We start from the raw sequence: 15,411 nt of genomic DNA, 5'->3' as shown, positions 1-15,411 counted from the left end.
GTGTGTGCGCGCGCGCACATACACACACACACATACACACGCACATTTGCCCATATAGCCCTACATGCAAATACTCATTGCCATGAGTCGTTGGACTGACTCAAGGCCTCTGGTCTCTGAAGCACCACAAATACTGGACCATTTTCGAGACTTCTTCAATCACAGTCATGCTTTAGGTTTTCATTTTTGGTGGTGACGACGTGCTCCCAGATCTAGTTCTCTGCAGCACCAGCTCCTCCTCAGGGTCCAGCAGCTAGTAGATGGAGTAGGAGTTGGGGTTGACTGACTTGAAGCATTAATCTGGGCCTGGATAGCTGCAGAGTTGGTCAGGCCACCAGGCTCTTCAGGTGCATCTATTTTATTTTATTTTTTTAGTTTTTCGAGATAGGGTTTCTTTGTGTATCCTTGGCTATTCTAGAACTAGCTTTGTAGACCTGGCCTTGAACTCATGGAGATCTGTCTGCTTCTGCCTCCCGAGTGCTGGAATTTATGTCGTGCACCACCACCCGGCTTAAAGATGCATGTATTTTATTTTATGTGCATGAGTGATTTGTCTCCTTGCCTGTATATATACCATGTGCATGCCTGGTACCTACAGAGATGGGACGTCAGGCCAGAAGAGGTTTTGGGATCCCCTGGAACTGGAGTTACAGATGATTGTGAACCACCACATGAGTGCTGGGAACCAAACCCAGGTCCTCTGTAAAAGCAACAAATGCTTTTAACAGTGAAGCCATCTCTCCAACCTCAGTCTTTGGTTGTTTAAGATTTATTTTGTTTGCATTTATGTGTATGTGTGTTTACGTGGGTGCCTGCAGAGGCCAGAAGAGGGTGTTGGAGCCTCTGGAGCCGGAGTTGCAAGTGTGGTGAGCTGCCAGTGTGGGCGCTGGGAAGCAGGCTTAGGTGCTCTGAGAGAGCAGGAAGCACTCAACTGAGCCAGCTCTCTAGTCCCTGGCAAGCGGTATTCATTGACTTTTTTAAAGGTTAAAAGGGCAAATATAGTGGTACACCCTTTTAACCCCAGCACTTGGGAGACAGAGGAGAACAGATCTGTTTGAGGACAGTCTGCTCTACAGAGAGTTCCAGTCCAGCTAAAACTGGGGCCAATGGGATGGCTCAGCAGGTAAAAGGACTTGCCACCTAACCCGCTGACCCGAGTCTGATACCTGGAATCCACAGGGTAGAAAGAACTGACCCATGCAAGTTGTCCTCTGATTCCACACACACACACACACACACACACACACACACACACACACACACACACACGCGCACACGCACACACGCACACACGCGCACACGCACACACGCACACGCACACGCATTCACAAAGATTGCTAGAATAGTTCTGCATGGCAGCACTTGGGAAATTGACACAGGAAGGCTATTACTATAAGTTTTGGGCCAGCCTAGGCTACAGTGTGAAATCTTGTTTCAGTAAAACAAAGCTAATACAGTAAACTTCAGGTAGAAAGGTAGCTCCCCTGTGTTCCCTCCCTCTAAACTACAAAAAATTAAAATAAAATAAAAAATAATTTTAAAAATTGCTGCAGTGTATTTGTATTTTAAAAGATGGAGGTAAATTAAGTCTTCCTGCTTGTTGGGGGAGTTAAGAGGCATGTACTTAAAAAAATTTTTTTTGCCCGTTTTTTAGGAGGCATGTATTAAAAATTTCAAATTACATCTATTGATTTACTATGGAGGAGGGGCACAGTGAACATGTGTGAAGGTCAAAGAGAAACTTTGATTTGATTTGGGGGAGACTTACTTCTGAGCCCTTTGTCAGCTCCTTGCCTCAAAGGCCCTTAACCTGCTGTGGTCCTTCCCTGCAAGCCTTGGGACTGAGGAGGCTCACTTCAAAGGGTTAAGAACAATGAGCGGAACATGGCTTCCCCTCCTGGCCCTCCAAATAAAACAATGGTCATCACCTCCCTCCCTGGAGACTCAGCAGCAACTAGAGACAGTCAAAGTTTGTCACTATTAGACCCAACAGCATGCCCTGTCTGAGGACCGGGGCCAGGGATTGTTTTTAAAGTATGATGTGACTATGGACGGAAAGTCCAATGGTGACATCCACAAAGCACCAGAACACACGACAGACAAAACCACCAGAGGCCACGAGCCTGTGTGTGCTGGAGCCCTCAACGCTCTGCCTTTGTCTCGTCTGTGTATGTGTGCATGAGTCTGTGCTCATGATGTATGTGGCACACGCATCCATGTGCACGTACAGAGACTAAAGGAAGACATCAATCCTGGGGCTTGCTACTTTTCAGCTAGGTTGATGGCCAACAAGCCCTAGTACTCTGCCTGACTCACCCACCCCAGTGCTGGGGTCACATGCACTTAGCCATGCAGACGCTTAGGACCCAAACTTAGGTCCTCATGCTGCTCAGCCAGCCCTCTATCCACTCAGCCATGTCCACATCCCCTGCTTCAGACATTGTCTATGCAGCTCAGCACGGTCCTGAATTTACCGTGTAGCTGCCTTAGCTGAGTTTCTATTGCTCTGAAGAGACACCTGACCACAGCAACTCTTTTTTCTTTCTTTTTTTTTGTTTTTTGAGAAATGGTTTCTCCCTGTAGTTTTGGTGCCTGTCCTGGATCTCGCTCTGTAGACCAGACTGGCCTCGAATTCACAGAGATCTGCCTGGCTCTGCCTCTCGAGTGCTGGGATTAAAGGCGTGCGCCACCGCCACCTGGCCACAGCAACTCTTATAAGGAAAACACTCAATTGAGGTGGTGGCTCACAGTTTAGAGGTTCAGTCCATCATCATCATGACAGGGAGCATGGTGGGGAGCACAGCAGTGTGCAGGCAGACGTGGTGCTGCAGCTGAGAGTGCTACGTCTTACAGGCAACAGGAAGTAGACTGAGACACTGGGTGGTATCCTGAGCATAGAAAACCTCAAAGCCCACCCCCACAGTGACACACTTCCTCCAACAAGGCCACACCCACTCCAACAAAGCTATGTGCATTGGCATTTGCCTGTATGTATGACTGTGTGAGAGTATCAGAAGCCCTGGAACTGGAGTTACAGACAGTTGTGAGCTGCCATGTGGGTGCTGGGAATTGAACCTGGGTCCTCTGGAAGAACAGTCAGTGCTCTTAACCACTCAGCCATCTCTCCAGCCCCTTAAAGGCACTTTTTTAAAACTTAAAACCTGGCATGCTCCCTCCCCTGGCCCCATGTCACACCTGTCCCCTGGACTTGGCTCCCTGCTGCACCAGTACCCATCACCCTTCCACGACATCAGCAGGAGCTTCTGAACACAGCAAGCCCCAAGACTGTACAGTCTCCAGAACGTACTGTGCGTTGTTAAAAAAGTCTGGTGTAGTGGCACGTATCTTTAATGCCAGCACTTAGGAAACAGAGACAGGTGGGTCTCTGTGAGTGTGAGGCCAGCCTGGTCTGCATACAGTGAGTTCCAGCCAGCCAGGGCTGCATAGTGAGACTTTGGGGGGGGGGGGAGAATCCAGGAAGAAAAATAAAAAGAAGGTGCAAAACTATGTTTATGACTATGTGCTGACTTAGTACCTCAGAGGAAGGACTATAATTACATATACATATACATTACCACACACAAGCCGTTGTTTGGTTTTAAAAAACAACAATGAATCAAAATGATAAAGATGAATCATAGTAATAAAAATGGCTTCCTATGGGAGGAAGAGGGGACTGGGAGGGGCATAATGAGATTAAAGGAAACTTCTGAGAATGTACCTTATTATAGAGTTTGGAAATGTTATATATAAATGTTTCATAAGACTTCAAAAACAAATTAAACTAAAAAGAAAAGTTCCTAGAAATTAAAAACAAGTTGTAGCAAATGTGCCCAATGTCTTCCAGAGTGCAGCGACACACAGAGAGCTGGCTGAGAGGACTGTGCCCGCTGCCTCTCCCGCAGAAACACAACCTGAGTCCCCCCTGCCCCCCATCTCCCTCAGGAACACAACCTGAGCCCAAAACAAACCCTCACATTTCCGCCTGAGCCCCAGGTTAGTAGTGAGAATCAGACACTGTAGGTATGTAGAATAAAGTAACATAAAACACAATGGTGTCTTTCCGGAACCTGCTGGCACTGGGCACGGGCACCTCAAAAACTCCCCTCCCTCCCACAGCTCCCAAGAGTGCACTTTGCCTAACCAGTCAAGCAATCTGGCTTATGGTGGACACCTGCTTTTCCGGAAGTCTGGAACTTGGGTATACAGTAGTAAGCCAGTGCTTATGTGACCAGTTATGTGACCCCAGTAAAAAGCCTTGTGGGCCGGGGCTATAGCTCATATGACAAGTCATGTGACCCCAGTAAAAAGCCTTGTGGGCCGGGGCTATAGCTCATATGACAAGTCATGTGACCCCAGTAAAAAGCCTTGTGGGCCGGGGCTAGAGCTCATGGGTAGAAAGCTTGCTTCTCAGTACGTGATACTCTGGATCCAATGCCCAATACTGTCACAGAAACAGAAAACTTAGCTTTCAGTGGCTGTGTTTACAGACTGGGGATGCTGCTCATCTGGGAGAGGGCTTGCCTAGCATGCAGGAGGCCCTGGGTTTAGCCCCAACACCCCATAAACCAGGCGTGGCAATGCATATCTGAAATCACATTACTAGGGATCCAGAGACAGAAAGATCAGGAATGTAAGGCCAACCTCTGCTACATGAGACTGTCTCAAACAAAAACATCCCAAACCCAATGCACGCACGCACGCACGCACGCACGCACGCGCTGCACACAGTCTCTAGAGTTCCTGGCTGGACAATGCTTCATGACCTATCGACTCCTTGCTACTGGAGTTGGACACATCTGTGCAGCTCCAGTGGGGGCATTTCTGGACTTGGGTCAGTGTCCCTCCCTCCAGCTTTATCCCATGCCTTTTATGTCCTGTCACTGCGGTTACCACAGCTGTGAGGCCTCCTAGTTAATCACTGACCCTAAGTTGGCCTTGGCGACCTCCAACATAGCAGGACAGAACAAATTAGTCATTTTTGTTAGTCTTTCTAGGGAATAAGACTGCCAGTATAAACCAAAGATACACGCTTAAAACTGGCAAGATGGTTCAGTGGGTAAAGGCACTTGCAGCCAAGCTTGACAACCTAAGTTCAATCCCAGGGACCCTCACAGTAGAAGGAAAAACCCAACTCCTGAAGGCTGTTTGTTCTCTGACCTCTATACACATTGGCACATGCACACACTCACACACTCACACATATACACACACACAATAAATAAATGTAAAGAAAAAGTCTTAAGATACAAATGTACCTCACAAGAAAAAACACCAGCGTCTTCAGTTTGAACTCTAAACACCAGCGTGAATTCCAGTTCTTTGTCCACTGAGACAGGGTCTCACCGCGAGCAAACGGGCCTACAGTTTACTAGGGTCTAGCCTGCCCTCCAGTTTACAGCAGCTGCTTGCTTTAGCTTCAGGCGCTGTAATTAGAGGTGTGAGCCACGACACCTGGTACAAGTGCTTTCCCGAAAAACTCAGTGTGGCTGGGTGTGCTGGCACACTCCGGGCACACTTCACAGTGCACACGCACGGCTGAGGTGGGAAGAGAGTGGGTTCAAGGGCAGACTGGACTTCAAAGCAAGACCCGCCTGTCTCAATAACAAAACAAAGAAACAAAAACCAGGACGGTGGGAAGGCTCATGGCATAAAGGTTACCCGCTACCAAGACTGCCAAAGGGAGTTCTATCCCTGGAAGAAGAGAACCAACTCCCAAATGTTGTCCTTTGACCTCCACACAAGCGCTCTCTCTCTCTCTCTCTCTCTCTCTCTCTCTGTCTCTGTCTCTCTCACACACACACTCCCAACGAACAAATACATATATAAATGTAATTTAGAAATTAAAACAGGGGGCTAGAGAGATGGCTCAGTAGCTAAGAGTACTTGTTGCTACTGCAGAGGACCTGAGTTCAATTCCCAGGACAGTCCATTGTGAACTGCCAGGGGATCCAACAGGCATGCACATGTTCATATACACATATGCAGGCAAAATATTCATACATGTAAAGTAAAACCAAAAAAAAATTAAAAAAAAACAATCAAAATATCAAATAGAGGGCTGGTGTCTTAGAATTTTTATTGCTGTGAAGAGACACCATGACCACAGCAACTCTTACAAAGAAAACATTTAATTGTGGGGGGTGGGGCTCGTTTATAGTTCAGAGGTGCAGTCCATTATCACATTGCAGGGAGCATGGCAGCATGCAGGCAGATGTGGTGCTGGAGGAACAGCTGGAAACAGGAAGTCAACTGACTGTCACACTGAGGGAAGCTTGAGCAAGAGACCTCAAAGCCCTCCCCCACGGTGACACAACTCCTCCAACAAGACCACACCTCCTAACAGTGCCACTCCCTTTGGGGTGCCATTTTCTTTCAAACCACCACAGCAATGAGATAGCTCAGTGGTTAAGAGTACTCAGTGTTCTTCCAAGAGGCCCTGGGTTCAGTTCCCAGCATCCACAAATTCCCTGAACTGTAGCTGGCAATACAGAGGGGAATAATGAATCTCAGCAGTGACCAGCAGTGGATGCTGCAGCCATTTAGGACAAAGAGTTCAGACTCAGGGAAGACCATCTGAACTTATGATGATCTCCCTATGTACAGGAGCCAGACACCAAGATCCTGCTGACGCCAACCACAACTGTAAAAACAGCGAGTCCAAAGCACCAGTTATGACAGGTACACCAAATAACAGAATGAATGGCCTTAGGTGCCTATATGGAACTTCCTGTGGGAACAGTGGCCACACAAAGTAATCAGCCAAATCCTGGAACATGTAAGTCACAGATGATAAAAACTCGCTTTCTCTAACAATCAATGTCAGAAGAAAATGGGGGTGTTGTACAAGAGTGGGTGGAAGAAGGGTGTTGCAGAATAAAGACATTCATAGAGTAAGAGTCAAACCCAAAGCCACGGTGATCACGTCACTCTCTGGGCCCCGCCCACACCTCTGGCTGCACCTCTCCGCCAGTCCCCTCAGTTCCTGCCACAGTCATCTCTGAGGTCCCTGGACTAGCCCAGTGCTCCGGCTCCCTGTAGCACTCCCCCTGCCCTGGAACGCTACCCTCCCACCCTTCCCCCTTCGCCTGGCAGCAGCCTCCTCACTCGGTCTCAGCAGCAGGGACAGCCCAGCCCTAGGCCAGGGTATGATTGGGTCCCTGCTCCTAGTTACTCACTCATATTCTACCTTGTGCTTCTCATGGAAGCAAAAAAATATTTTTTTTTCTGAGAGAGGGTTTCTTTGTGTAGTCCTGGCTGTCCTGGAACTCACTGTGTAGACCAGGCTGGCCTTGAACTCACAGAGATCTGCCTGCCTCTGCCTCCTGAGTGCTGAAATTAAAGGTGTGTGTTACCACCACCAGGCTCATGAAAGCAAATTTATTTATTTTCTTTCCCAACTTTGGGAGACAGGATCTTACTATACAGCCCAGGCTGGCCTTGAATTCACAACCCTCTTGCCTTGCTCTCTTAAGTGCTGGGACTACAGGCATGCATCATCAGTAAGAACTGCTTTATATCTGTATCCCTCCCAAAGACAAGAAGCTCTTTGAAGGCAGAGGTCACATTTTTTAGCAGTCTGACATGCAGAAGGAGTTAAGAGAAGTCTTAACAGAAGCCAAGGGTGATGGCTCACACCTCTAGTCTCAGGAGGTTGAGGCAGAGAGGCTCCCTCAAGCCTAAAGCCAGCTAGACTCTGTCTCAGAATAAAATAAAAAGCTTAATAGAAATCTACCATTCAGGACTCAGAGATACTGAGTCTGAGGCCAACCCTAGGTTATACAGTAAGACGCTGCCTCAAAAAATAGATCAATATAAAAAAGACCTGAACGCTGGGCAGCAGTGGCACACGCCTTTAATCCCAGCATTCAGGAGGCAGAACCGGGCGGATCTCTGTGAGTTCGAGGCCAGCCTGGTCTACAAAGCGAGATCCAGGACCAAAACTACACAGAGAAACCCTGTCTCGTAAAACCAAAAAAAAAAAAAAAAAAAAAAAAAAAAAAGACCTGAACAACTGAAGGGCTGACCACCTGGTCTCATCCATCAGGTAGGAATCCAGGGACCATGCTAACTTGATAAGGGCCAGCACAGTCCCTGCTGCTCTTGGTTGTGGTGATAACTGCTGGGACAAGAACCTAGCCTGCCATTCAGAAAGCTGGGATCCCAGGGAAGGACTCACCGCCTCATGGGACTTGGGAATAGGCACGATGATGGCCAAGACGCAGATAAGCTGGAAGATGGCTCCCAGGAAGAGCCCATACCGCAGTAGGTTCTCCAGGAAGGTGGGCTCTGGCACCTCAGGAGGCGAGAAGTCCAGGTCGGAGGCCATGGCCCAAGTCACCACTGCCAGGAGCCTCTTGAGAGTCGTCCTTCTCCAGAACGAAATTCTAAATGAAAAGGATGAATGTCAGTGTCTTAGTTAGGTATCTATTACTGTGAGGAGACACCATGACCACGGCAACTCTTATAAAAGAAAACATTCAACTGTGGTGGCTCCCTTACAGTTCAGAGGTTCAGTCCATTACTGTCATGGCGGGAAGCAGTGTGCAGGGAGACATGGTGCTAGAGAAGGAGCTGAGAGTTCTACATCTAGACTCATAGGCAACAGGAAGTGGCCTGAGACACTGGGCAGTATCTTGAACATATGAGATCCCAAAGCCCGACTCCACAGTGACACGCTTCTTCCAACAAGACCATACCTACTCCAACAAGGCCACACCTCCTAATAGTGCCACTCCCTTTGGGGATTATTTTCCTTCAAACCACCACAGCCAAATTTCTTTTTCTTTCTTTATTTTCCCTGAGATAGAGTTTTCTGTGTAACAGCTCTGGCTGTCCTAGAACTCACTCTGTAGACCAGCCTGGCCTCAAACTCACAGAGATCCACCTGCCTCTGCCTCTGAAGTGCTGGGATTGAAGGCGTGCGCCACCACCCAGCCTGGTTGCTGTTATTTCGAGAGAGGATCTGCCTGTGGGACACAGTCTGCTCACACTCAAGGAAACCTTCCTGCCTCAGTCTCCCACGTGCTGGCATACAGAGGTGTGCACCACCACGCCCAGCTCTAAACTACAAGCTTGAATGGAGAGGCAAAGGACACATGAAAACCTCGCCCACACAAGAAAGCTGGTGGATAGGGCAACAGGTGGACGGCCAGTCAGGCCTTAGCCCACCTCTCCTCTCACCAGCCCTATCCCATTCTTTTCTCCCCTCCCCACCCCACCCCGTCACTCTGTCTCTCTGTCTCTCTGTCTCTCTCTCTTTGGTTTTTTGAGACAGGGTTTCTCTATATAATAGCTCTGGCTGTCCTGGAACTTGCTCTGTAGACCAGGCTGGCCTCGAACTCAGAGACCTTCCTGTCTCTGTGAGTGCTGGGACTAAAGGTGTGCACCACCGCCGCCGCCTGGCCGCCATCCCATTCTTAATGCCTTGGTAAAGCTGGAAGAACTGCCTGTGGCTCTCCAAGAGTACCTGAGTCTTTCGAACCCTGAGCCCTCTAGGAAGCTTCCATCTGCCCAGAACAGCCTTCCCACCATGACTGCTTTCCAAAGCCCTACTCTACGGCCCAGTCTCTGAGTGTAAGAGTCACGCTCCCCATCGCGCCTTTCGGGTTACCCTTCTCCCTCACTTCTTCATCAGGGCCTCTCCAGGTGGCTTCCTTCTGCCGCCCCAACAGTGAAGAGACAAATGTGGCCTCAGGTGCACGTGAGTGACAGCCTTCGAGATTTCAGAGAGAGATCTGGGCCATGCCATGCAATCTCCAGCTAACTCTGAGCCACCCAATATGGTGTTCGTGGCCACCAGTGGCCCCCAAATGCAGCTGGTGTGAAGTGAAGTGAATGTTAAATTAAATCAGACCTAACTTCAAGACTTATTATGAAAGAATGTAAAATATCTCATTAGTAATGTTTTATGTTGATTATATGCTGAAATGGCATATTGTTAAATTACTAAAATTAAGCTAATTAAAAAAGAAAGTTGAGGAACTTATTTTATGAAGTCAAAACTTACTAGAGAGCTAAGGCAATCAAAACAGAGAGCTATCGACATGAGAACAGACATCCAGACCAATGGAATAGCGAGCTCCAGATAAACTCATACAGGAGGGGACGGCTTTTAAGCAAATGGTGCTAGGAAATCCAGTGTCCACACGCAAAAACAAACAAGAGAGGCCGGCCGGTCCCTTGTACCCCCCACAGATCAGTTCAAACTGACCCGAGATCTAAGCATGAGTCCAAAGTATAAAACTGTTAGAAGTCGTAAGGGAAATCTCTACAATACTGGATTTGGCAACGATTTCTCGGAAGTGACATCAAAGGCACAAATAACAAAAGAAAGAAGTCAATTAGACTCCACATAAAATCAAAACCTTTTGTTTGGAGGACATTTCTCAGAGAGTGAAAGGCAGCCCAGAGAATGGAGGAAGACATTTGTGACTCACTCCTACGGTAAAGGTCTAGGTTGGACAGACAAAGAACTCCCCAAGGCAACAAAAAACAGAGCCACAAAGTGGGTCTGGGAGACAGGGCACCTCTCAGCTGGCTCGGGCACCTGCCACCCACTCTGACAACCTGAATCTGAAGAAGGGAGCAGACTCCCAAAAGTTATCTTTTGACCACCACACATGTGCTGTAGCAAGTGGGCCTCTGCCCCCCAAAACCAAGTGAGAAAGTAAATAAAGGGGGAGCACAGCAGGCAGTCAGTTCAAGTCTGTAATCCCAGTACTCAGCTGGAAGATGAGTTCTGGGCCAGCCTGTGCTACAAAAACAGCAAGTTCAAAGCCAGCATGAGCGCTTAATGAGATTCAGTCTCAAAAGCAGGAGGGTGGGGTTGGTGAGGTGGCTCAGCAGGTAGACACCTGAGGCCAAGCCTGAAGGCCTGAGCTTGATCTAGGATCAACATGGTGGAAGCCCAGAATCAGCTCTCACAAGTTGTTCACACACACATGCACACACACGCACACGCACAAATGCACGCGTACATACGCAGATGCGGGTGAGGGGGTGGGGAGTGGAATTCTAAACTGTAAAAAGAGTATATAAAATGGGCAGGTGAACACCAAGCATCAGTGAAAATGTGGAGGAACTGGAAGCTGTATACACTGCTATCTTAGTTATTGTTCTATGGCTGTGAAGAGACACCATGACTAAGGTGATTCTTAGCAAAGAAAGCATTTAATTGGGGACTTGCTTACATTTTCAGAGGGTTAGTCCATGATCATCATGGCAGCAAGCAGACAGGCATGGTGCTAGAGCGGTAGCTGAGAGCTTTACACCCTGATCCTAATCCACAGGCAGCAGACAGAGAGAATGTGCATAGTGTGGGCTATGAAACTTCAAAGCTCATCTCTCAGTGACACACCTCCTCCAAGGCCACACCTCCAAATCCTTCTCAAACAGTTCACCAGCTGGGGACCACGCTTCAAACATATGAGCCTACGGAGGTCATTCTCATCCACACCGCCACAGCTGCTGATGGGAGCATAAAGCTGGCACAGTAGCTGTGGCAACCAGTTTCTGTGTAGGTTGTGGAGTTTTTGTCTAAGAAGTTCCAGAAGTAGTGGTAATAGTGGCACAACACAGCCAATGACACTGAACTTTTCAGAAATGGTAAATGTTGAGCTACATTTAAACGCACACATCTATAAATCCAGGATTTTGGAGGTGGATGCAGGAAAATCACAAGTTCAAAGTCAGCCTGGGTTACATGAGACCATCTCCAAAAGGCTAACTTTATGGTATATTTTAATACAAAGGCTAACTTTATGGTATATTTTAATACAAAACAAAATTTCATCTGTTTTTCTTTTTTTTTTTTCTGTTTATTTTCATTTCACTTTTTTGGACTCAGGTTCTCATGTAGCCCAGGCTAGCCTTGCTGATCTCGTTGCCTTCAACCCCTGAGTACTGAGATTACAGGTCTATACCATCATGCCTGGCTTACTTGCTTTGTATGCTTTAAATGTAACTAGCTGAACATACGTTATATGGTTCTGTAGACTAGCCCCGCCACCACAGGCCATCCTCATGACCTTCTCCATCTTAGCCCTGCTGTTCCTCTACTTTAAATGATTTTTCCAACATGATAAACAACTGAAGGATTATAAAATGGCCCACTATGTAAAAACGGGGTGGGTCTTACACAAATGATTATTGTTTCCCCTTCAACCTGGTCACTCTGGAAGGCCATGTGCTTGGCCAGCAAAACAGCCAATTTTGGCATCAGTTCAGCTTACTCTAGAAGCCTTTCCAAGCCTGAGCAACCCCTCACTCACTGTCCCCACCCCCACCCTGAGAGCTGTCCGATCTCCCTCCTCCCGAGACTTCTGGAAAGAGCCCAATGTTGTCTGGTTCCAACTATGGTGAATCAGGTGGGGCCCGGTGCTCAGGGACACCATCTTTGGTCATGTACAAGGTGGGAGGTGCAGACAGCAGGCAGACTGCTTGGAGCAGCTCCTAAGCTGGCCCTGAAGTGAATTCCAAGGCAGCCCAGCACGGCTCCTGGAGGAACTGCCAGGCTCTCCAGAGCACCAGCCCTAGTGCCAAGGCTGAAGAAAGCTGTACTCCTCCAGTGGCACCTCATAAACTTAGTGCCCTTGACCACACTTCATGCTCAAGGCTGTGAGAAGTCTACCGAGGGTATCGATCGTCAGACTTATCATTATTGTGAGGGTCACAGGTACTGTGATAGACAGGGCTAGGCATCAGGAAGCTGGAGGTGCACAGGGCTTGATTACGGACATCTAGTACACTGTGGCTGATCCCTTGACTGCTTAGAGAGCTGATGTCATTTTCAGCCATCAACAAATGTGCCCAAAGCCATATCTACTTAGGCTTTTTTTTTTCTTTAGTGGCCACCAGGCCAACATGTAACAAGGGTCATAAAACTGATGATATCCTTTGTCTGAATAACTTACTTCCTAGAATTTAGACTAAGGAAACAATTCAAAAGAAAAGGCCCCAGGTACAAGCAGTCTTGGCAGCACCATTCCTAACACTGGAAGAAGGCAGGAAGCAACATCAGTGTCCAGCAGGAAGGGGGCTGGTGACGGAGGACAGACACAGTGGGGCTTCACTGAAAGGACAGCACGCCAGCACATAAACACTGTGATCAAGCCGGGGGAGGGGGGGTTGGCAATGCGATACTAAGATATCAACAGAGCGACGGCAGCCCTGTATAAACGACTTTCACTGGCTGAAGACCAAAGGCAGACACTTGCAAAGTATCACTGTGGACAGACAGACAGACAGATGCCATTCTGGTGTGTCATGAGCTTCCTCTCTAGTGAGCACTTATAGACATGTACAGTGGGATGTTAGAGCTGAAAATTCGAAAACCCAGAGCAGAAGGCATGGCATGTTATTTTACGTGAGTGGTCAGGGAAGAGCTGAGAAAGTGACATTTCTGACAAGGCTTGAGGATGCAAGCCCCTGGACTCAATCCCCAGCACACATGCACCCCCCAAAAAGGAAAGCAAAGAATGTCATTTAACTACCTACTAGAATATTCTAGAATGGAAGAATAGTTAGGGCAAAGTTCTCAAGACAGGAATATGCTCCAAGGTGAGCAGGAGAGCGAGCAAGCTGGGCAGGGCCATGTGGACCATTAAAAGGGATTTGGCTCTCAGTCTGAGTGGAAATGAAGCCATTATAAGGTGCTTGTCAAAGAAATCACATACTGCCTCTGGCTGCTGTATAGAGACCAGACTAGGGAACAAGAGTACAAACAGTTACAATAATACTAGTATGCTCACAAGAAGTGCTCATGACAGGCAGGAGCCACAGAGGTGATAATTCTGAAGTTACGACGTACTCTGAAGAGAGAACAACAGTACTGATGGGAAAATTATGAATGAAGTTCAAATACTTGGAGGGGAAAGTGCTCAGCTTAATACTGTAAACAGAAAATGTTAAGCCCTGAAGGTCAAAACCCCCTAGAAAAAGCCACATCACAATGTACACAAACGGTTTTAAGTGTTGAGAAGGGAACACAGGGCGCCATTCTGAGTCTGATGGATCTTAAACACTGAGGAAGTGGTGGGAACGAGGTCCAGGCGCGAGTGACTCTGAAAACGAGAGGCGTCTCTAAAACAAAGGCTGGAGGAGCTGCATAGGCACCTCGCATAGGCACTTCGCGTAGGCACCTGGCATAGGCACCCGGCGTAGGCACCCGGCATAGACACCCCGCGTAGGCACCCCGCATAGGCACCCCGCATAGGCATCCCGCGTAGGCACCTGGCATAGGCACCTGGCATAGGCACCTGGCATAGGCACCTCGCACCAGCTGCCAAAAGCTGCTGCCCAGGCTGGACATGGTGGCACTTTAATCCCAGCACTCAGGAGGCAGAGGCAGGCAAGTCTCCGAGTTCAAGGCCAGCCTGGTCTACAGAGTGAGTTCCAGGATAGCTAGGGCTACACAGAGAAACCCTGTATTGAAAACCAAAACCAAACAAAACAGCTGTTTTCTACCTGGTCCAGTTGTGAAGCCATCGCACACACATGCCAGGGCTGACTGTAAGTGAATAGATGGGGGAATGTCTTAGTTAGGGTTTCTGTTACTGTAAAAAAACCACCATGACCACAGCAACTCTCAAAACGAAAACATTTAACTGGGGTGGCTCCCTTACAGTTTCAGAGGTTCAGTCCATTACCATCATGATGGGACATGATGGCTTGCAGGCGGACATGGTACTGGAGAGGAAGCTGAGAGTCCTACTTCTTGCAGGCAATAGGAAGTCAACTGAGACACTGGGTGGTATCCTGAGCACAGGAAACCTCAAAGCCCACCCCCACAGTGACACACTTCCCCCAAGACTATACCCACTCCAACAAAGCCACATCTCCTAGCAGGGCCACTCTCTGTGAGATTATGGGGGCCAATTACATTCAAACTACCACAGGGAAATTGGGTTTGCTGCAGTGGGGAGGAGGTTCCAGATAAGAGAAGGAAGCTACAATCATTCACAGGATACTAAACAAGGATTAGAGACATAGTGTACTTACTATAGACATTTACAGAAATATTTATAGCCATGTATACACATACATATCATCCTCTGGTCACTGAGAAAACACAGAAACAAGAATGCCCCAGAGCAATGAGCACACATGTGTCCACATCTTGGTTTCTGGGCTTCCATAAAAGAAACCAGGACTCCTTAAGGAAGTGGTTAATTTCTAAGCAGGAATAAACAGGATGAGCCTGGGGCAGAAAGCATGCAAGTGCTTTAAAATACAAAAAAGCAAAACCAAACATTGCCAGGGAATTGTCAAGAGCAGGGATTCAGCAGCCCAAGTTGGGACACAAGAACAAGAAGCCCGGGTATAAAATACTGACGCAGAGACGACCAGCAGAGAACAGACTCGTCTTTCATATGAACTGCAGTGTTGACGCAGCCACTCGCCTGTGTGTGA

General features: G+C 48.0%; 1 protein-coding gene across 1 annotated transcript in view; it reads right to left on the bottom strand.

The window, feature by feature from the left end:
• Manbal (mannosidase beta like) overlaps window positions 1–15,411 on the bottom strand; it is a 29,359-nt gene that overhangs the window by 8,733 nt on the left and 5,215 nt on the right. The window contains exon 2 of the mRNA XM_006984141.4: window positions 8,180–8,387. Within this exon, the coding sequence (XP_006984203.1) occupies window positions 8,180–8,329 (150 nt within the window). The 5' untranslated portion in view covers window positions 8,330–8,387. The remainder of the gene's footprint in view (window positions 1–8,179; window positions 8,388–15,411) is intronic.

Source organism: Peromyscus maniculatus, chromosome 4, assembly GCF_049852395.1.
Source record: "Peromyscus maniculatus bairdii isolate BWxNUB_F1_BW_parent chromosome 4, HU_Pman_BW_mat_3.1, whole genome shotgun sequence".
NCBI classification, from domain to species: domain Eukaryota; kingdom Metazoa; phylum Chordata; class Mammalia; order Rodentia; family Cricetidae; genus Peromyscus; species Peromyscus maniculatus.
This window is presented reverse-complemented; position numbering and strand designations above follow the sequence as displayed.